General features: G+C 46.0%; 2 protein-coding genes across 2 annotated transcripts; both read left to right on the forward strand.

Moving 5' to 3' along the window:
- The first annotated feature begins 8,292 nt into the window (after positions 1 to 8,292).
- On the forward strand, positions 8,293 to 10,384 carry LOC118299865 (retinol-binding protein 2). Its single transcript, XM_035623944.2, has 4 exons — positions 8,293 to 8,448; positions 9,445 to 9,623; positions 9,800 to 9,901; positions 10,221 to 10,384. Exons 1-4 carry the CDS (start codon positions 8,376 to 8,378, stop codon positions 10,272 to 10,274), a joined length of 408 nt encoding a protein of 135 aa, XP_035479837.1. The 5' UTR covers positions 8,293 to 8,375; the 3' UTR covers positions 10,275 to 10,384.
- Positions 10,385 to 12,334: 1,950 nt separating this feature from the next.
- Positions 12,335 to 23,357, forward strand: LOC118299315 (coatomer subunit beta'-like). The gene is made up of 22 exons (XM_035622918.2): positions 12,335 to 12,450; positions 13,412 to 13,549; positions 13,701 to 13,787; positions 14,353 to 14,479; positions 14,587 to 14,735; positions 15,019 to 15,165; positions 15,525 to 15,624; positions 15,860 to 16,002; positions 16,720 to 16,919; positions 17,641 to 17,751; positions 17,886 to 17,974; positions 18,062 to 18,168; positions 18,261 to 18,404; positions 18,528 to 18,658; positions 18,879 to 19,086; positions 19,289 to 19,399; positions 20,244 to 20,458; positions 20,550 to 20,642; positions 20,739 to 20,919; positions 21,101 to 21,172; positions 21,729 to 22,706; positions 22,804 to 23,357. The coding sequence occupies exons 1-22, from the start codon at positions 12,448 to 12,450 to the stop codon at positions 22,891 to 22,893; spliced, it is 3,624 nt and encodes a 1,207-aa protein (XP_035478811.2). The 5' UTR covers positions 12,335 to 12,447; the 3' UTR covers positions 22,894 to 23,357.
- The last annotated feature ends 320 nt before the right edge of the window (positions 23,358 to 23,677 follow it).

Below are 23,677 nucleotides of genomic sequence, written 5' to 3' on the forward strand. Positions count from 1 at the left end.
AAATAAAGTGCCAAGTTTAAAAGTCTGGACAAAACAGCTGAACAACCGATGACGGTTCTGACCTAGAAGTGGAATTCTAAAAGCCCTCACGGTGTTTGCGATGTGCCACTTTAACCGCATGATGATCTGCGAAAAACACAATGCAACCGTGAACCCAGGAAACATACGAGCACTGGGGCTGGGCGATAAGGCTGAAAACTGTATCACGATATAAGTGTTTCATATCGGTCCATATCGATAATTATTGATCACTTTCATGACCTAAGAAACACAATCACGAGCCAACGAGATGGCGCAACCAAACGTGATACTGTTACATGATTGGCTATTAGGCGTGTCACTCCATACGTTGCTAGGTACCAGAGGACGAGTGCCGGCGTATCTAGCAGTAGTCACAGAGGTTAATTAAAGGCTCCAAATTGACCGCGGATGTGGGTGTAAATGGTCGTTTCTCTCTGTATGTTGGTCCTGTAAAGGGCTGGCGACCTGTCCAGGATTGTACCCTGCCTCTCGCCCAATGACAGCCGGGATTGGCTCCATACCGCCCACGACCCTTAAAGGATAAAGCGGCGCGGATGATGGATTTTTTTGTCTGTTCCGTCTCAACAACCTTCTCAGTCGTCGAGTGGGAAAAGCTGTCAAGATGACGCTCCCAAGAAAAAGACACGAGCTGGATAAAGACGGGCACATTTTGAACATTGACACTGACTGCACTAGTTCTGTCGGGTAAGTATATTGTTCAGTAGACACCTGTGTGTCCTTGATGGATCACCAACGAATAAAGCTCACAAATACGGAGCTTGAACGGACATAATGCACACAAAGGAGTGTAAAAGTGTCATAAATCGTGTGCGTCTGGGTTCGTTTCCCCAGGGACCGGGGACAATTGTCACTATGGATACCGTTCAACCGCCATAATTATTTGGAAGCTCAACACAACACAGGTGCTGTGAATTGTCTCTACATTGGAAGATATAGATTATAAATACACCGGCATCGCTCTAAAGTAAGGAGTAGAGGGACGATGGTGTACTAATATGCCGCCTGTGCTTGTTTGTCAAGATGTACAGAGATGAACGTGACGCGTGGAACATTTCAGCAGATACACCTCAGAGATCCGCCGATGTCTGAACACATTGTCAGACGTGTTTGAAGCATAAACACCGATGTCTCTCATACAATTTTCTTTTTTTCAAACTTATAATCCATTAGCCTTTAACCACATCGAATCCCATTTCCGACAATATTGTGGCAGACATGTTTTTCCAACTACATCGCATGGATTTGATTCTGGTTTCCGTTGGAGTTTGCCTTTTACCTGACAGGATACAAACTCAACATTAAGGCAGGAGATTCACAGAATACAAGATGTGAACAGGAAGACAAAAGACTACTACTACTACGCGCACATTTTCCACATTTCTCAATCATTTAAGCATTTCCCTGCTGAATATTGGAGATAAACGCTCAAGTTCGACGCCTTTTTAACTGATGTACAGTTCGGCGTTACTCTTGAATTTGCCGGGCCTGATTCTGGCTACTTAAACCGCAACTATCAGTTGGATATTGCAGGAGATGGTGGCCGCTCACCAAAGTTGCATACAGAGCAAGAACAGAGGTTCGGGGATGAGAGGTGGGATTGAAAGCGGCACCATTCTCCCTACGCCCAGTCAGTGTACCATCAAAATCACCTTGAGGCGGTTATTTTACGATAAAAACAGAATGTCTTATTTATGTTTTTCTTTCAATAAAAAAAGGGAGTTAAACCACTATCTTACTCTGCGCCAGTTTCTGCTCGTATCGTATCACTCAGGCTTAAGAGTGAGTATGGAGCAGTGACGACTATAAAAACCACTTTCAGTTTAAAATCTCTTCTCTACTCCGTCAAATTGTCCCTCGCATTTCCGTCCTGGCGCGGAAACACAATGCCCGGGGCATGAATTATCACACAGAGACAGTTCTGGTGATAATTGACTAAAGGAATCCCAGGCACTTACTGATGAACATGGAAACACTCCACTGTGCATCTCCAAATGGCTTTTCGCGAGCTAATGGTGTTGTGGGGGAAAAATGAGCTCGCATAAGGCCGGGGAGGTAATGTAGCTTCCAGCTCAGCTCATTTTCTCCAAAACGAAAGAGATAATCTGGACCCCCGAAGGCCTCCGAGATTGAAAGCTTCACGAGCGGAAAGGCCAAATATCTAATAGAAATTAGATGTGAACCGGGGGCCGAAGTTTTCTCATTTCACTCCCACGTCACACATCAGCGGCACCGATCACGTGCCTGCAGCCAGGAAATAAATGTGGAATAACAATCCACCTTTTCCTTTCATTTTATTTTCTCCTTTTTCCTCCTCCCACCTTTCGCCTGTGTCTGACACTCGTCCCTCCTTCCCACATAATCTCATGTCTCCTTTTTTTCCCCCCTCTTCTCGCTCTATCAGTGTTTTTTTACAGACGCAGAAAGAAATGCAGGATGTTCGTGACAACTGGAGCATTTTTCCCATTTCTAGCCAGATGGACTGGCGACCAACTGTCTCACCAGAACCGGCTCTCATTTCCACCAACAGCTCCTCTCCTCCCCTCCACTCTCCTCTCCTTCATCCAGGCAAAGACGTGAGTGACACGGATGAATTGCCAAATATTTGCTGGGTAAAAGATAAAGCCCAGGATTCAAGGCCCATACGTTCGTTGTCTCTAAACCACAGCCGAGACCACCCCGATGCCACGTGTATAGGGTTATTTGCTTATATATTATACGACAGTTGTGTAACTTAAGTCATCGTGATGAAACAGACGCGCAGGTTGGCCGGCTGCCTGTCCCACTCTCCCTGCTCCGTATGTACACTGTCGCGCAAAGGCAGCTTGTCGGGTTTCTCCTCTGAATCAGAAAAACGGGGGCGGTGTCGCGTGCGCACACTCGCCCACATTTGCGACCTTGAGACGTAGGTGAAAGCTCCAAAAGGCGAGTGGCCCTTTGAGCCTGTATCAGTTTTGTCGCACAATATGAGAACGTGTATTGTCGGGCACGCGGCAGCGCGACATCAGTAAATGTCGTCGTCTCAGCGCTCCCGCTTCTCGTGGTTGGATTTACTGGCAACACAAACTGTTTGTCGCGATAAACCAACCAATTCCCCTATGCGGAATTTTGTGGAATTTGTCTGTAACTGGAGCAACATTGGGATGAAAACCCGGACTCCACGGCGGAGGAGGCACCTTTACGCACGACCATCTACAAACCAATCAATGTCAAGTATAGGTAGACGCAGCGCACGTAGGTGATGACGACAGGACGTACGCATGTCATACGAAATTCTTAAATGCGCTCCCTGAAATTGCAACGTGAAGCCAAAACTAACTGGATCAAAAGAAGACAAGGGAACAAAGACTTTGTTTCAGGCCCTGGTCTGATTTTTCCTGTATGAAAACACCCTAAATCCCTCCATACTAGAGGAGTTGGGACTATGGCCCACTGGTTGTTGGCAGCCTGTAAACTGGGAAGAAATATTATTATATTGTCATATGACTTCAGGTCTGCGCTGGTTTCCTTCTGCAGAAGGTTTCCTTGTACGAGAAAACCAGAATAACAACAGTGTTAAAGGAGGAGTACACTAATCCGAACCGCTGACACAAAAAACACGGGAGCGAGTGTGGAGGGCAAACTAATCTTTTTTCCGCCCGTCTCCTCTCTTTGACGTGGCCCGGTCCCACACCGCAGAGTGTGAATGTGATCACCCTCTCCCCCGGCGGATCCCTCAGGACCCACAGCCCTTTACAGCTGCACATTGGAAGCCCCATGCATTATGCATCACCACCCAGGCCTATTTTGGAGCACGAAAGCAAGAAAAAAGAAAAGAACTAGAGAGAGAAACACAGAGTTTACCAGGGCTCCCGCAATCAGTCCCACAGTCGCTCATGTTTCTGTGGGAAAAAACGAGGTCTCGTTCCGACTGCACGGAACTACCAAGAGGAAAACATGAAATATTTAGCATTGTCATCCCCCTTCTTTCCCGGCACCAACTTCCTGAGGGAAAAAGAGCCCAAATCCTTTTTTGCTAAAGAAAGGGAAAGATGGCAGTGAGCTTGTGGCAAATTTTCTTCCTCTGATTACCCGAATGATCTTTTTCGGGAGGTTGGATGTGCGACGAAACCCCACGTTGGACGGGAGGAGGTTTGGATGGCAAGGTTGCCCCCCCCCCCCCCCCCCGGGAGATGGGGTGAAACACACTGAGGCGGAACATGGGATTTGATTTATTCTCCTCGGAAGTGAATGGGGAGATCGCATTGCCGGGGCCCGGTATGGGTCGCGTCAAAGCAGGCGTGCGAGAAGGAGAGTGATGATGGTCAGGCGAGGCCGGGCAGTTAGCATGCATAAATGGACAGGCAACCACGGGCATGCGTGTATTCTGTGCATGCATACATTCATGACAAGGTCTACACATGGGGGTGACATTGGTAGAGAGCAGGCGTTGCTGTGGCCTCCGTATTCAGCTGGGAGTACAGGGCTGGCCAGGGGTGTTTTGGGCTTAATTGACTTAAGGTAGAGCAGCAGCAGCAGCAGCAGTAAAGATTTGGTGAGGTACAGTCGTCCTCTCTTTCCTGTTTCTCTTTTTAAAAAAAGCCTGATTTGTCGAGCCTGACCTCCAACTCGTACGACGATCGATATGCGGTTTTTGACACAGCGTGTGGTCCTCTTGAAGACGTGCACCTGGTGAGTCCGTCGAGTTTGTGTGTTTAATTCGATTTAATTCCTTGGTGAGGAAATAAAGGCCCGTGATGCTCTGAGGAGAAAAACGTATTGTCTTTTGGGAAAACGGTGGATATTGTCGTTTTTTTAACCACATACAACGTTGGATTTGTTCAACCAAATATATCGGACTGTTAACTTAAAATACAATATTAATGGTGAAAGGTTAATAATGGAATAGCTATTAAAAGATACATTACCCCCCTTCCCCTTTAAGAGTCCCTGGTGGCGCCTGAATATGTCTCATCTCTTGATAATCAAAGACGTCCAACCTGGAGGCCTATTTTATTTTGTGCTCTCCAAGGGATTGTAGAGTGTAGTGTAGTGTGTGTGTGTGTGTGTGTGTGTTGTCAGTGTTGACTCGTAAAATGGACTTTCCCTCCCCGAGCTTTTGTCTTTTGTGTGAGAGGTTTTCCAGAGTAGAAATGTAATTTTTTCTGCCTTTGTGCGTGTGTACGTGCGTGCGTGTGCGTGCGTGTGCGTGCGTGTGCGTGTGTGTACGTGCACGCATTCCTTCAGTAGCCTACGTACGTTCTCCTATGACACGCCTCTTCATCTTGTATTGACGCATGTTACACGTCCGCTGAGCTTCTTCTTCTCTTATTTGATTTGATTTTTTTCAGAATAGGCTTCCATAAGGAGGATAAAAGCAAAAATCATTCAATCGTGTGCTGGGAACCCTGGGGCCCTTTCAATTCTCACAGGGACATCAAAGCACACAGCAAGACACTGCACTAATAGAGTCCATGGGTGGGATAAAAACACACCACAAATATATCTGGTCTCTGCTGAAATCCATGACTTAGGTTTTTCCTAACAAATGGCAGACGCTTCTCAGTCATTTGTCTCGTCTGGGGGATTGTGATTAATCTAACCTTTGATGTTTCTGAAACAACGGGGAGGAAGAAGTGACGGGCGGGGGCCACTGTGGGAGCTGCATGGGGATGTGAAGACTGAGCGACGGCGTGCTTTGAATGGCGCGCTAATGAACTCAATTTGATTGAATCACACAGGAGATTGGGAAGTGCAATGCGAAAGGGTGACGCAGCAACCTTTGCTGTTACTGCTCGAAGATCAGGCGGAGACGGACTGAAAGCTCAACTCTCAGAGGGAGGGAGAGAGGGGGGAGCATGTCTGACTTCGCGGCCCGTCGACCCCGGCGTACGCCGACATCATGCCAGGTGTCTAACGCAAGGTGCCGCGCGTAACGGCGCACACGACGCCGTCGACACGCCGAAAGGTGTGAAATGCAGCCGAGTTGTGTCGACACGTTGAGACACATTTAACACACAGACGCGCGTCAATGCAGTGAGGGTGTGGGGCATGTAGCCCCCCCGAGGTCATGGGGCGCAGGATGTGCCGTTAGGTGTGAATCAGGCAGAATTTTAAAAAGGATGAATCTGTTGTCATGCATCATTAAAACGACCCTAATTCCATTCGCATAAGTGCAGACAGGTGCAGTCGCTCCTACTTACATCCTAACTTGTCATCCTCTAAATCAATATATTCACAACATTTTTTCTGCATCTCGATGTTTACTGTACAATCGGTTATTAATCTTCTTCCTTCAATTTGCTAAATTCCCAATAATTCACATGACACAAAAGAAAAAACTGAACATTTCCACCAAGTTCGGCCTCTTGGTTAGCAGATGGCTCTGGGTCATCTCCACTTTGATCACAGTGTAGCATGTGGTACTGTTTTGCACAGAGCACAGTGTGTCGCCTCCTCTGGTTATGAGGCGCTTTGACTCAAATGTAGCAACACTGCCCCTTTGTGGTGAAATGAAGAAAAATTTAGAAAACATGTTCATGCAACAGGGAAAAACAAGTTTAAACACAGTTGGTGTCTCTCTCCCCTCTCACAAATTATGCTTATGATGTAAATAAATTATTTAACAGAACACTCTTCCAAATAAAATGTATGATTTCACACGATCTCTCAAAGGTCAAAGGTCAATGTCGACAAAAATATGGACCAAAATATATATTTTCCGTCTAAGCTTTTATTGACGCAACCGTGCACCGATTGGACAGTACTAGCTGTCAATCGCACTGTATCCACAAATCAAACAGTATGCTGCATTGGAGAAGACTTGAAACTGGAGTTTGAGACCATGAACCCCTCAGGGAAATGTTTTACTGACGTAATCAAGTGAGAAGTAATGAGCCATTTTATTTCTATAAAAAAAAAAACAACCAGTGCATGGAGTCGCCCCCTGCTGGTGATTCCAGAGAATACAAGCTACAGGCAGACGCGGGGAAATGCCATGTCCAATTTTTTTTATATAAAGTCTATGGTAGAGACATTGCAAGTCATGTAGTTAGAAGATGAGTGTTACTTTAGATAAAGACGCCTTATCCGCCCTGATAAGTCCTGACACAAGTCGCCTGCCACACCTTTGACCCTCCAGATACAGCCACATCAGCACAAGGTCAAATATGGCATCATAGTGTAGATACAGTAGGCCAGATAAGGCTCTTTTTAAACTTCATGTGCCCTTTGAGAGCACCTCCTCTCCTCGGACAGAAATCCAAACTGCACTGATAATGGCTGCTGCCGAGAAAGAGTCTCAGAGAGATAAAGAACAGACGACATTTCGAGATCTGCTTCACATTTGACATGCGGACTAGTGGATAGATGCAGCCTCAATACAAACCAAGCGCAGGAACTTTGCATAAACCAACCGTGAGCAGCTCAGGCATGAACACACACACAAACACACTCCTGCATGTGCACACAACGCTCAAACTGTTTTGCCAATAAAGTGGCTCCAGCTGATACAAGGATGCCGTCTCTTCCTGGAATGATTATTTAAGAGCACTTGAGGTCAAGAGAGATTAACGAAGCACTTGGGGTTGAATTTGGAGTTGCATTTGAGTCAACAATGAAAACTGAGAGGAGTCTTTGCACCCAAAAGGCCCAGAAGAGAAAGAGGAAGAAGAAGAAGACATGAATGAATGAGTTAATCGGCACTCCGCCCCGGCTCTTCTTCCATCGTCCCTCCATCTCAGTGCATTAGAATGAGTAATTGATGAAGCTAAAGAAAGCCGGCCGACCTTTTAAGTGCATCCAAGTGAAAGTGCCCCTCACTTAATGAACCGATACAGACGCACGTGTAGAAACTGCACATGACGGCGGCTAAAATGTTGTTGTTTTAAACAAAAATCACATGCACCATACATACGGCCAGTATGAGAGGGAGTGTGTGTTCGCAATGCACACGACGCATGTAAATCTGAACTTCACGTGACAGACAAACGCACGCGCGGCGGGAATTATCAGGCCGATTCTGTCCTTTGGTCCACACGCACACACATGCACGCACGCACAATGCACGCACGCACAATGCACGCACAATGCACGCACAATGCACGCACAATGCACGCACACGCACGCACACGCACGCACACGCACGCACACGCACACACACACACGCACACGCACGCACGCGCACACACACACACACACACACACACACACACACACACACACACACACACACACACACACACACACACACACACACACACACACACACACGTGTATATAAAAGGGCTGGGCCCTTGAACCGTCTCTCTGTCAGTGTGTCGAGCTCAACCCTGAAGGCAGACCCCTCACAACACAAAATGCCTGCAGACTACAATGGACGCTGGGAGATGGTGCGAAACGACAACTTTGAGGACGTCATGAAGGCGCTCGGTGAGTTGAACTCCAGACCTAATGACATAGTCGTTACGGCGCAGAGCGGCGGAACAGGGATCGATCAGAGGGATTAGGTTCTAAAAGGATGCCAGCAAGTAGAGGCGAGGGTCCGAGCAGAAGCTCTGGAGCGAGCGTGACAGACAGCGTGAGAGAGCAGCAGAGTGAGAGAAGGAGAGAGGAGAGACAGAGGAATGCCATGGGCGCCGCTTCATTTCCCCAATGAGCTGCTGCCGTCCGTTATCACGGCAGATAAATATTGATTCGCTGCTTTCTGCGTTTCTCGTTCCTCCTGATTTTCGCGGAAATAAAGCGAAGACAGAGTCCGACCCCGGGATCGGGCAGCGGAGCGGGTCGTCACGTAAAAAGAGAGAGAGAGAGACAGAGGGAGAGAGATTCCAGCGCTCCGCTCGGCTTCTCCTCCGTCTGCCGCGTCAATGATCGGGCCCCAGAAACACTTTCATTATTCATGACTCTATCTGCAATTCATAAGACAACCGCGCCGCACTCGGCTCACACGAAATCCCCTTTAGTCTCATTTCCATCTTGCGGATGGGAAAATGACATCCTTATGGAAATGGGTCAAGAGTATCATTTAGATGGGTAAATATATGGGGCAGCGTCTGTAAGAATGATGGCAAGAAAATGAAAATGAATTTTTTTTTTTTACTTTAGGGGGCGTATGGGATATATGAATATCTGAACGGTCGGTCAGCGTGGGTGAATCTCTTTGGCTGAACGAGGGGCCGAGAAACACAATCTGGCCTTTTCAGACTCTGAGGCGAGGACATTTGTAAAGCGTAGATGAGACTGTCAAGAGGAGCAGTGGGAGAGGAATCACAATTAACAGTGGCTCGGTTGTGTCATGCGTGTCTGTGGATGTGAGCCTGAACACATACGGATAGAGATTACGCCTCAGACCTGCCGAACTGACCGACTGGTCTTCAAAATGCTTCCACACTGACACGTATACCCGCCCCGCTCTGCCCCTCGCAGACATCGACTTCGCCACCAGGAAGATCGCCTCCCACCTGCATCAGACCAAAGTGATCGTCCAGAACGGAGACAAGTTTGAGTCGAAGACGATAAGCACCTTCAGGAACTACGACGTCAGCTTCACGGTGGGAGAGGAGTTCGAGGAGCACACCAAGGGCCTGGACAACCGGAAAGTCATGGTGGGACTGGGTCTACTGGACTTGTTTTGAAATTCCTCTAGAACAAATTGTGCGCCCCGGGTGTTGCAGGAGTGATCATGATGTGTGATCACAAATGTGATTATAAGATGCCCTGACCTTTGTGTGTGTGTGTGTGTGTGTGTGTGTGTGTGTGTGTGTGTGTGGTGATGTAACAGACAACGGTCACCTGGGATGGGGACAAGCTGGTGTGCGTTCAGAAGGGGGAGAAGGAAAACCGCGGCTGGAAACACTGGATTGAGGGAGACATGCTGTACCTGGTGAGAGAGAAAGAAGAAAAAAAAGTGTCACAAGAGACTTATTTATTTGACCAGGAGGTGTTTGTGTGTTTAAGCGCCACAAAACTTCCACTCACTTGATGAAATCTTTCCCGATCACTCTTTTATTAGACCTCACCGATTTGTCTCCAATAACCTTTGGTCAATAACAATAGATCTTTTTTTTTTTTTTTAAGTTAATGAATCACTATCTACAACGTGCAGCTTTTTTTAAGCCAAACGCGATTGTGTAACCACGAGAGAAATGTCGGTTGCATCACACTCTACTGCGGTGTCTAAAGGTCTGTGTCCATTCTTGCAGGAAATCACTGTGCTCGACAAAGTCTGCCTCCAGGCGTTCAAGAAGACACAGTAACACACCTCATCTGCTCCCAAACTGCCCGTCGCCATGTGTCGCATCGCGTCACTGTCTATTTTTAATAATGTAACTGTGGAGACCTGTAATAAACTCACCATAATACCGCTTCTACTTGTCTTCCATTGAAAATTATGACGTGAATATGTGTTATCTCATTCAAACTGAAAACTCTCAGGAAGAGAAACATGAGGCAAAAAAAATAAATCATACTGAGCCAGATTTTTCCATCTGCAAATACATGACTGTAAAGTAAAGTTGGTGGGTTGTTTAGGTAGAAGTCTGTGTGTGTGTGTGTGTGTGTGTGTGTGTGTGTGTGTGTGTGTTTGTGTGTGTGAGCGCGTTTAGGTAGTCTGTGTGTGTGTGTGTGTGTGTGTTTAGGTAGTAGTCGGTGAGTGTGTGTGTTTAGGCAGGCAGGCAGGCAGTGTGTGTGTGTGTGTGTGTGTGTGTGTGTGTTTAGGTAGTAGTCGGTAAGTGTGTGTGTTTAGGCAGTCAGTCAGTGTGTGTGTGTATTTAGGCAGGCAGGCAGGCAGGCAGGCAATGTGTGTGTGTGTGTGTGTGTGTGTGTGTGTGTGTGTGTGTGTGTGTGTGTGTGTGTGTGTGTGTGTGTGTTTAGGCAGGCAGGCAGGCAGTGTGTGTGTGTGTGTGTGTGTGTGTGTGTGTGTGTGTGTGTGTGTGTGTGTGTGTGTGTGTGTGTTTTCTCAGCGCAGTACGAGCTCGCAGGTACAACATGTTCTGCCTCTCTGCTGCTCATACAGGAAGCGCAGACGGATCCACGTCGCCAAAATGAACTGCGTCAAGTCAGACAGCGACATAAACCGGAAACAGGCGACATTGCCTTCAGAATAAGTGTTATATAAATTTACGGCGGTGAAAATACATTTGATACCTAAGAATAGAAACACTTATTAGAAAGTGGTCGCCACGAAATTGTAATTTTTGGCAGAGCGCAGTTACTATTTTCATTTACACAATAGATTATAGGGGCAGCAACATACATCTTGTTTCTTTTATCAAATGCATATTTAAAAAATATGTTGTTCGCATAAGTTTCCATTTACAGCTCGCGGCATAAACAAGAGCGACGTGGAAAAGCTGAAAGTTCCCCAACATAACAAATAATCACCAAAAAAATTAAAGTTTTCTATAACAATTATAGGTAATACAGGTGCAACGTGACGAGATAAACGGTGACGTACGTGAAGTACACGCCTTGATATCGTTCAATCTTCTTCCCAGGAGAACTGGGAACCGGCTGCGGAAATCCACGGGACTGATGATGATGATTATCATGAAAACATCCGCGGGTTTATGACAGAAACAAACAAACAATGTGTGTTTCGGCGTCAGTCACGTTAGTTTATCCACGGGTGTTTTCCCTCCGTTGAGCTTTTGATTGGCGCTCCTGTACCGACGTCATCTCCATGCGCCCTCCACCTTCCGCAACAACCGGAGAACCGGCGCCCCCTGGTGGTTATCTCTGAGAAACAACTTTTAATAGTGACATAATAGTACTAATAATAATAATAATCATAATCATCATAATGTGACATCGTGCCATCGTGGTGAATTACAAAAATGTTTTGCGAATGAATTTGCATTATTTTTCCACTGTCACACATTCATATACTGAACATAAACCACAAACTGTTTGTATATATAGACTCATTTATACCATGTGTTATTCATTCCATCACACTCCCTCTACACGCAGCTTTGTCACTATTGAATCAATGTCCATTGTTACAGTTTGATCTGCATCATTATTGTAGCTCTGTTGTTGTGGATCATATGTTGCCCACAGAACAATTAACTCTGATTATCACAATACTGGTGATTTTTTTTTCACAATTTATTTTTCTAAATGATTGGTGAGATTTACAAATTCAGTTGTTAGTGGTTTGCTACGGTTGAATGGCTCTCGATCTTTTGACGTGTTTGCTTCCGCATCGCAACATATACATAATGGGTTTTTTTTTTATGTAGTTTGTTTGAAAAATTCAGAGCACCTCGGATATTTATTGTGAAACGCCAGACCGGAAGTCCCTTTGTGTTATCAGCGCTCACTTGGTTAGAAAACTTCCTCCGGTCAGATCGCCGTGGAGAAGAAGCCCGACGAGGGCTGCAAGCAGGCCGGTCTCTCTTCCAGGATACACTGACGTGGAGTTTCAACATGGTAGGCGGAACAAACGAGAACAAATACTTTCACGTTACTTGCGAATTGTTGTTTACGGTGTTTTTCTGTCGCGTTAATCTGGTCGGCGGGACGCAAACAAGGACGAACCTCTAACCTCCGACTCCATTCAGAGTGTCGCACAAGTCGAACTGTGGTCGAACTGTGGTCGAACTGTGATCGAACTGTGATCGAACTGTGGTCGAACGAACTGCGACCGAATGCAAATGAGACGAGTGCAACATAGTGTCAGAGCCACAATGTGAAAGTGGCACCGGCTCCTAGTTTTGCACAGGAGAAAAAAAGTTTTGCTTAAGTAAATAGAAAGATAGATAATTAGATAAATAATTAGATAGACATATACATATATAATTAGATAAATAGAAAGATAATTAGATAAATAGATAGATAGATAGATAATTAGATAAATAGATAGATACTTAGATACTTAGATAGATAGATAATTAGATAAATAGATAGATATATAGATAGATAGATAATTAGATAAATAGATAGATAGATAGATAGATAGATAATTAGATAAATAGATACATACTTAGATAGATAGATAGATAGATAGATAGATAGATAATTAGATAAATAGATAGATAATTAGATTTAATTCTAAGGATTAATGTTTGACTTTAACTTTAAGTCCTTACATGAAGAGTGGATCATCACTGACATGAGAAGACTTTTAGAGTCATTCTGGAGCAAGCATGCATATTAAATGTGGAATGGTATCCAGAGACACGCCCCCCCCCACCCCCCCATATCTATCCCCAAAACCAATACTGTATAACAATATATGTGATTCGAGACGTTTCAGCATTGTAAGCATCGATGCATGAAAATGTATTTTGAGGAGAGCTCCCATGTTTCTAACGCCTCTCAGACACAGAGGGCGAGTGTTCATGTTTTTATGGATTTTTTTTTGTTTTCATCGTCTCCGTCTCTCCCTCAGCCTCTGCGCTTGGACATCAAGCGGCGGCTGACGGCCCGGTCGGACCGAGTGAAGAGCGTGGACCTGCACCCCACCGAGCCGTGGATGGTGATCAGCCTGTACAGCGGCGGCGTGGTGGTCTGGAACCATGAGTCACAGGTCAAATACGTCACCCGGTCCCTTCATTTATCTATCGCTCATCAAGTCGTCCCTTCACACACACACACACACACACACACACACATCCATATGCTTTTTGATTATCCGTTTGATTTTTAAAACCACATGTGTGTGATGGTTTGTTTTTCAGACGATGGTGAAAACCTTCGAAATGTGCGAGCTGCCTGTCCGAGTGGCCAGGTTTGTGGCCAGGAAGCACTGGATCATTGCCGGAGCAGTAAGTGCTTCAACCGTTCAACTCCCAATGTGTGTCTCAACGGTGCATTTCAAGTCGACCTACTGCGTCTGTCTCTTCTGACAAGAAATTAGAAAGGACGGGAAACCTTTCAGTCAAATCAGTTCGATTCACTTGCTCTATATCTTCATTGAAAACGTCCACGCAGAGGACGGGATACGAACTCTGTGCTCCTTTTTGTGTTGCTGATAACTGTTGTGATAGCTCACGTGTGTTGGTTAACACGGATTGTGGGTAGTTAAAGATGGCGTCGGGAATTCTCGAGGAAGAGCCTTGTGCTCAAAACGCAAATTAAAATCCTAAAACTGGAGGTGTGTGGACCTTTTACCCTTCGCAAACAAACGTGACCTGTGACCTTTTTCCTTTTTTGGAATGTCGTGTCCTTTTTGTTAAAGTATTTGTGAAAGTTGTGGGCTGGATTGGTATCCCGTTGGTGCCCATGGGGAATTGGGTAGAGTCATTGTGGTACTGCAATGGTGCTACAGTGATCACCTTTTGTTTTAATTGGCCGATATGTTGATGAATGACTTTGCCCCCCCCCCCCCAGGATGACATGCAGATCCGCGTGTTCAACTACAACACTCTGGAGCGAGTTCACATGTTCGAGGCTCACTCCGACTACATCCGCTGCATCGCCGTCCACCCAACACAGCCCTACATCCTCTCCAGCAGTGGTAGGAAAGAACTGCATTTGACGTTTATAGATTGGGGGGGGTAAGAGGGACGGGACGGGTACAGCACAATGGGCACACGCTCATTGTCGGGTTTTCTGTGTTGTCAGACGACATGTTGATCAAGCTGTGGGACTGGGACAGGAAGTGGACGTGTAGTCAGGTGTTCGAGGGTCACACTCACTATGTCATGCAGGTCGTCTTCAACCCCAAAGACAACAACCAGTTTGCCAGTGCCTCTCTGGACAGAACGATTAAGGTACACACACATGCACGCACGCAAGCACGCACACACGCACGCACGTGTATCGGACCTTGATACCGTGGCTCTACACCACGATCACCACTGAACAGACTCTGGCTCCGAATGACACCAAAAGCGCAAGATGCCGGTGTCCGTATATATTTTATTTTCATTTTTGTACAACTGGAGGAAGTGGCGACGCGTCGCCCATCCTTTATTTACAGTCCTATGACTTCCACCATTAACAAACTCATAATTGCAATTGCTCGATCAAAAACACCCTCAACGCCCGTCGTAGGTGTGGCAGCTCGGCTCCAGGACTCCGAACTTCACTCTGGAGGGACACGAGAAGGGAGTGAACTGTATCGATTACTACAGTGGAGGAGATAAGCCCTACCTCATATCAGGGGCAGATGATTGTCTTGTCAAGATCTGGGATTATCAGGTACCTGCACACACACGCGCACACACACACACGCACACATTTGACATTTTCATCAATTTCCCAGGGAATGATTCGTGGATCTTGGTTTAAAATATCTGGCATATGCAGAGGACTGATATCTAGGAGTGTGTGTAGTTGAGTGCAGCTTGATTGAATTTAAGGAGACTGTTGAGTGACATTCTGACATAAATCCTACATACACACACTTTAGTGTCGCAGACAGCATAAGCACACATTTGTTTTGTGGATTGTTATATATTGATAATATGAGCAGTTTAGATGTAAAAAAAAGAAAAGAAAAGCATAGTACAGTTTTGTCAGTGACATTATACGTGCTTGTGTGTCTCATTGTCCGCCAGAACAAAACGTGCGTTCAGACCCTGGAGGGTCACGTCCAGAATGTGACCTGCGTCAGCTTCCACCCCGGGCTGCCAATCATCCTCACAGGCTCCGAGGACGGTGGGTTGTGAAAACTACACACACACACACACACACACACACACACACACACACACACACACACACACACACACACACACACACACACACACACACACACACACACACACACACACACACACACACACACACACACACACACACACACACACACACACACACACACACACAAACAGCAAAACTAAAGCCCAAAATCAGTGCAGCGACTTGTATTGAATGTGAACTGTTTCCGCAGGCACTGTTCGAGTGTGGCACTCCAACACCTACCGACTTGAAAACACACTCAACTATGGCATGGAGAGGGTGTGGTGCATATGTGGCCAGCCGGGCTCCAACAGTGTGGCATTGGGCTACGATGAAGGCAGCATCATCATCAAGGTAAACTGTTCCTCTTGTCCTGTATATAGCACCGTCTCCAAGAGCGTTGTGTACATATTCCTTACAATTTAATAGACCGCCTCAAGCGATATAAAGTGAAATGAGCCGCAGCTGCTGAAGAAGATGACCGAATTTACAAAACGTTTGAAAGGATTAAAGGTCATGGATTTGCGCTTTTAACATAAGAAGTGCTCCGGGATTAGAAGAGGTTTTGTGGGGACTTTACTGCAACTTCAAATCTGTAGAAGAGTGCGCAGACTTAAATATTAGCACACGTTGACTCATTTTAATTCAATTAAGAGGGATAATCATTAGTCAGCGCAGTTTCTCTGTACTTCAGCCTTCAGAGCCATTCATTTTTTGAACCTGACCCAATCAATGTGCTCTTGGGGGCCTCCTCCCCTTCAGTGGGGCCCATTAAGACTGACTCACTCCAAAAATAGTGTCAATGAACAGAAAATCGTGGCTGTAACATTCAATTTTAAACTGTAAAAATAACACTCCGGGTTGTAAATCCCCACAAATCCCCGGAGGAAATAGAGGACACGACCTCTCTACCCTCCAACAGCAGCTATGGGCAGCCAAATAATATAACCTTAAGTGGAGTAAATGATGTAGCAGATTGCACTTTGTCCACCTGTGTTATTAAAAAAGGCGCCTCACCAGTCCCCTGTCATTGCATCTCATCCTCCGGTTCCCTCTTCCCCTCTGTCTCAGCTGGGTCGCGAGGAGCCGGCCATGTCGATGGACTCCAGCGGGAAGATCATGTGGGCACGCCACTCCGAAGTGCAGCAGGCCAACCTGAAGGCCATGGGGGAGACGGAGGTCCGGGATGGAGAGAGGCTGCAGCTGGGGGTTAAAGACATGGGCAGCTGCGAGATTTACCCCCAGACCATCCAGCACAGCCCCAACGGGAGGTGAGACACCAGGCCGTGGGTCTGTGTTGAGTGGCCTCTCATGAAGTGCATTCCCCTAAATACAGTTAAATAAATTATGCTGAATAAAAAAAAAAGGCCACGATGGGGAAATTTGCATTGAATATAAGAAACATCAGTAAAAAAAAAAGTCATAAATAAGAACAAAAATCTAAATAACGTATTCAACGTAAGAAGAATATATACAGTGTTGTTATTATAGGATGTGCAATCGAAAATATTCCAAAAACTAATTTTCCAGTCTATTAATTATTTAGTTATAAATAGTCCAACCTGTCATACATCTACTTCTGTGAAGTTGGCTTCAAGTTTAACCAAAAGCAATTTGTAGTAGGTGCATTTTGTTTTATGTATGAAAACTTTGATAATTTTTTTAACAACAAAAAAATTAAAATGCAAATAGCTGACACCAAGGAAGTCACGTTCTTCCTCATCTCCCTCACATTTGGGTCTGTAAGGAAAACGCTTACAGGTATTATTTGATCTGGATTAAGAGTTTTATTAATACCTCCGGAGCAGGTTATTGAGTGATTTTAGTCCAAATTAAACCTGGACTGTACAGTGGGTATGCTTCCAACCGTAGTTAGCGCAGGTACGAGGTGTGCATGACCGCCTTCGCTGGCCCGCGCTGTGGTTATTTGTATTATATCATCCTTGTTTGAGATATTAAAAATTCTCATTTTATTTCTTTGTGTCTGTGCAGGTTCGTGATGGTGTGCGGAGACGGGGAGTACATCATCTACACCGCCATGGCCCTGAGGAACAAGAGCTTTGGCCCGGCTCAAGAGTTTGTCTGGGCGCACGACTCCTCGCAGTAAGTACCGGACACCTTTAAAAGGAATAGTTTGACATTTTTGGACGTATTTGCTTTCTTTTGGAAGCATTAGATGAGAGGATTAAAACTACATATCTAAATTTAATTCAATGATGTGCATTATATTTTTATAGGTATGCCGTGAGGGAAGGCAACAGTCTGGTCAAAGTCTTTAAGAACTTTAAAGCTAAGAAGTCTTTTAAACCAGACTTTGGGGCTGAAGGTGAGCTTCGTTTCCTGTGGCCGTATGAAATGAGTAAACTGTCTGTGTGTGTTTGTGTGTAATGCATATTGTCCTGTCACCCCACAGGAATCTTTGGTGGCTTCTTACTGGGAGTGAGGTCGAACAGCGGCCTGGCCTTCTACGACTGGGAGAACGCCGAACTAGTCCGCCGCATCGAGATCCAACCCAAACATGTGAGTCGCACTCTCACGGCGGCTGTACCGTCCCAGCTACTCTCACCATTGCTTCGACGCTCTCACAGTCTTTGTTGTCGTCCTGGCTCTAGATCTTCTGGTCCGACTCTGGAGAGCTGCTGTGTATCGCCACGGACGAGTCTTTCTTTGTGCTTCGCTATCTGCCAGAGAAGGTGGCAGCCGCCATGGAGTCCAAGGAAAATATGACTGAAGATGGAATAGAGGGCGCCTTTGAGGTTGGAGACCACAAGTCTTTTATTCAGTGTTGCATTGGTCTTGAATGCAATTCACTGTAATCAAGCATTTTGACTTTCTGGAGAAATCAGATAATCTGGAGTAAGTAAGTTCTTGTTTTCAAGGTGCTGGGGGAGATCCCAGAGTCGGTGAAGACCGGAGTGTGGGTGGGAGACTGCTTCATGTACACCAACTCTGTTAACAGACTCAACTATTATGTTGGAGGAGAGATCATCACCATTGCTCACATGGACAGGTACGCTGCATTCATAAATGTTGTCTTGGTGTGTTCATGAGGTTGGGCAACAGCACATAGCAAATGTGTCTCAGCGTTCTGCCACCATCAGCATTTCAGCCATGCGATGCCTACTAATCTACTCTATAGCTTTGAGTCCCCTTGAATCCTCCATCTTTCTCATATTATCCATATCCAGCCATAAAATGTTCTCATTGAGCTACCATTTTCTCCGGCGTAGGACCATGTATCTGCTAGGCTACATCCCCAAGGACGATCGTCTCTACCTCGGAGACAAGGAGCTGAACGTCGTCAGCTACTCCCTGCTGCTTTCTGTGCTGGAGTACCAGACCGCCGTCATGAGGAGGGACTTCGGCACAGCCGACAAGGTTCTGCCCACAATCCCCAAGGAGCAGAGGACCAGGGTAGCCAACTTCTTGGAGAAGCAGGTACAGTAATGCTTGCGTCCCAACTTTCGGAAGGCCCTTGGAAGGCGGTGTTTCGCACATGTCTGCTTGAAATGACCATCGGTTCAGGATTAGGATGAATTCATGATTTACAGACCCTCCGGCTGCCAGGTGGAGTTGTCCTGTGTTTCTTTTAAATTAGAAAAAGTGAAATCAAGATGTTTCCATGTGTTTTGTCGTGCAGGGTTTCAGACAGCAGGCCCTGGCTGTGTCCACAGACCCAGAACACAAGTTTGAACTTGCTCTGCACCTGGGAGAGCTGGAGATTGCCCACCAGCTGGCCCTGGAGGCAGAGGTTCGGAGCACACACGCACGTGTACACGGCACGCATACAAAAACATGAGTGTACCGCAACCACGCTGGTGTTTCTGTGAGGCTGTATTTACGCACAGTGTTTGATTCTAAATGCTCACATCGACATGCTGACAATCTCACAGCGCTGGTTACTAGTTAGCATCTCGTCTACGTGTTGACGTTCAGACCCACAAGCAGTTTTTTACTAGCTCTTGGACATTTTAAGTTACGGAAAAAATGTCTTGCATGCAGTAAATATCCAGACTTAATTCATGTCTGAAAGCAGCTATATACACACACATACACAAATAGAATGACATCACACTGTGATGGCTAGTTCTGTAATAACAAATAGAGGCTAGATTATTAATTATTATTAATGAAGTTCATTATTGCAATTCATTCGGAGAAAAGATTGCATGCAGCAAATTTCCTGGAAATCTCGCCAAAAGTTGTTTGGACGTCTTGTTCAGAACCACAAATGTCGACCTCAGGGTGGCGCTGCAGGAAAGGTCAGTGGATCATCGCCAATATTGTTAGGGGGGACCACGAATGCCCTTACTTCATTTCATTGCAATCATGTGGCCGTCCAACTGCTAAATACACATATAAAACAAAACACGCAACAGAAGAACTTTGTACTGTGTGTACATTATCTAATGGTAAAATATTTTCGGATGAAATGTAATATGCAGGATAACGAGCAGTATATCGAATCAGACGGGGTGAGTCACAACCCTGGCATCTCGTACTTGAACCGCTTCACAGTGTGTCGTTGCGGAGGCTGATGAATCTCATCCGCTCCCCTGACTTTCTCTGGCACTTTGGCATGTGGGGGCTTCCAGTCAGAGCAGAAGTGGAAGCAGCTGGCAGAACTCGCCACCGCGAAGTGCCAGTTCAGCCTGGCCCAGGAGTGTCTGAACCATGCCCAAGATTACGGGGGATTACTGCTGCTGGCCACCGCCTCGGGCAACACGCACATGGTGGGCAAACTGGCCGAGGGGGCAGAGAGGACCGGGAAGACCAACGTGGCCTTCCTCACCTACTTCATGCAAGGACGGTGAGTGTTTGAGGAGTGTGGAGGTTTGAATTCCTTTATAGGTTTGAACTTTTCTTATTTCCTCAATTTTGTCGTCCGTATATTCGCCCAGATTGGACAAATGTCTGGACCTCCTCATCAAAACAGATCGGTTGCCAGAGGCTGCATTCCTGGCAAGAACATATCTGCCCAGCCATGTGTCACGGTAAAGTTATTTCTATTAAGATGCCGTTCAATATCCGTGTCTACATATACATTATGCATCTCTGAGCCGTACACACTTCTCCTCCTCGTCCTCCAGGGTTGTGAATCTGTGGAAGGAGAGTCTGTCAAAAGTCAACCCGAAGGCAGCGGATGCTCTTGCTGACCCCGCCCACTACGGCAACCTGTTCCCTGGCCTCCAGCAAGCCGTGCTGGCTGAGCAGTACCTGAAGGAGACTCATGTCGGGGTCAGAGCTGCTGCAGAATACCCCCTCATCATGGTCAGTGGAATTCAAAAGGAACAGGATTAGAAAACTTGTAATACAATCAAGGGAAAAACTAAATAAATGTGCACTGTTGTTGAATCAGGACTCCTCTTCTCAAATCATGTTTTGCAGTTAAAGCATCCACTGATTTTCAACTACCTCGAGATCACATGTCGCCTGTTTCTCTACTTTTCAGCCGAATGAGGAGCGAAAGGTTCTGGAGGAATCTGCAGGTTTTGTGTCCGAAGAAGCTGTCAGCGAGCCAGAGGTGAGGACCAGAGTCGTCTCTGCATAGCCCCCCCTCAGACATAATCCTCCCTACATAAATGTTATGGCAAATCTAAATCCCTATTGTAAGATGGCACTTTAACATAAATCACAACAGCAGTCTTTACTAATTCCGGCCTAGTGACAGCACACGTCTGAATTGAATGCCATCCGATTAACATAAAGGCTTAATTGTCATCTCTCATGCACAAAGAGACATTTTTAATAGAGCTTGAAAAACATGAAAGAGCCAGTGTCAGATTGGTTCAAGATATTTCTTGTATCTGGCCCGTTTACCACATGGCTTTGTCTGCTTCCAGGTGGTGTAGTATAGAGGCTTTTTTTATAAGTAAAGTTGTGGGCCAGAAAATAAAAACAGTGAGCTGAAAGACGCTGAAAAAGCTCCAAAGAGCTGAAAGGAACCACAAAAATCAGGGGATAATAATCTGTGGGTGCAACACTACAAGCAACACGTCTTGTACGAGTTGTCTCGTGGGTAAAATACTGATTATTGTTGCTGTAAAATGTGACGGTCATCCTGAATGTTCTTGATACAGGAAGTGGTGAAGAGCATGGATGAAAGCTTCATAGTAGCAGCAGCAGCAGCAGAACCTCCAGAAGCAGCATCAGCAGCAGCCGCGGAGGAGCCCATTCCACTGAAACAGGAGATTACCGATCCTGTTTCAACAACAGAAGAAGAAACGGTTACATCAGCAGCTTCTCCTCTTCCCGTCACCGTGACACCTGAGCACGTTGAGCAGCAGAAACAAGGAGACTCTGCGTCCGCTGAGGTGCCTGCATCCGAACCGGAGGTGGCAGCGATGAGGGATGACACCATCGCTGCTTTGGAGGAGGAGGAGGAAGCAGCCTCCGCAGAGGAAGACACGTCAGAGGGGTCCGCCGTAGACGTCACCCCCAAAGAGCCAGAGATTGCACAGTCCGGACCTGTAGAGGCTGTCACGTCTTCAGCTCAGGGGCATGTCCAGGAAATGTCTCCGGGAGCTGAAGCTGCCTCCGTCTCTGAAAGGCGTGTCACTGAGGCAACAACAGAGAACGTCGTGGCGACGCAAGAAGCCGCCGAGGATGTCGTATTCACCGCAGGCGATGCAGATGAAATGCCAGTTTATGACGAGCTGGAAAAAGATGTAATCTCTTTCCAAGCACCATCCAACATTGATACAGCAGCAGCAGCAGGAAAAGGAACTCCTGTTACGAAGGAACTTGTTTCGGAAGCGGCAGCCTCAGCTGTAGCAGTGGAGGAGCTCATCTTCTTCGAAGACACGGACAGCTCAGCGCTGGATGTGCCGGTGCAAGTTAAAGTGGTTCCAGAGTTTGCCCTCGATCCGCTGCTGGACCCCCTCGAAGACCCCATGCCAGCGATAAAGCCAGAATCAGCTCAAGCACCAGGAGAAGGAGGAGGGGGACAGGCCACAGGAAAACACGAGGCCGACCCGGAGCCTCCTGCTCTCCCTCGGCCGGGTCCCGAGGGAGATGAAGAACCAGCAGAGGAGCTCGAGGTGGAGATGCACAATGAGGTAAAGCACTTCTTTTTTTAAATTATATTATGATTATGATGTAGACATTAATGCCACACCTCTTGACTTCCACCCTTTATATATTTCCCACCTGTAGGTCCTGGATGATCTGGATCTGGACAATTTTGACCTGGAAGATATCGACACCACCGACGTCGACCTGGACGACGATTTCTTGAGCGAATAGGAAGAGGGACGAGACCATTCCAGGTTCTTATTCATTGACCAAAAAACTTAAATAAACTGTCCACACACTAAAGTGCCTTAATCAACAAACTCTCTGAAATATTCATGTTAAACTGATTTGTGACCAAAGTCTGATTCCTACAAGATTAATGTTACAGCAGGAATTAAATGCATCCAAGAAATCAGGTGACATCTTACATTTAATCTGCAGACATTATTAACTAGGTTTGACTTTGTCCAGGTTTTTATTCCAAACACGGGTTATACCAGTGTTACGTGCCTTTAAGAAATAGAAATAGGCCGAGGTGCATATGTATTTTAAAACACAGGATCATGTACAAAAAATAATTCCAGGCCAGGCGGATGTGTGAAGCTTTTGTTTACATTACATTTTTTTTTAAATGTTGCTGTCATCTAGACAATTTGTGTTAAATGACTTTTAAAAATAAAAAGGGTTCAAACGTTCCCCCATTTCTCTGCGCCATTAACTACACATCTTCTTTCTCATACATCATCTAACACCTCTATTGATCACGGTCTTATCAAAGCTAAGTGAGGAAATTCTTTTACTTCTTTTCTCGATCATGCTGCAACTGCTGGACTCCAACTCATCAGAGCAAGATTTTTAGGATGCCTGTGAGACAAAGCTGCCCGTGTCTTCAGAATACCATGTTTTTTTCTTTTTCAATAAATAGTACACATTACAAGCCAAGCACTAGGACAAATCCCCCATTTAGTTTCTGTATTTAGTCTTTTTATTTGATATTTTAACCTGCTGCATGTTT

Source organism: Scophthalmus maximus, chromosome 11, assembly GCF_022379125.1.
Source record: "Scophthalmus maximus strain ysfricsl-2021 chromosome 11, ASM2237912v1, whole genome shotgun sequence".
Taxonomy (NCBI): Eukaryota; Metazoa; Chordata; class Actinopteri; order Pleuronectiformes; family Scophthalmidae; genus Scophthalmus; species Scophthalmus maximus.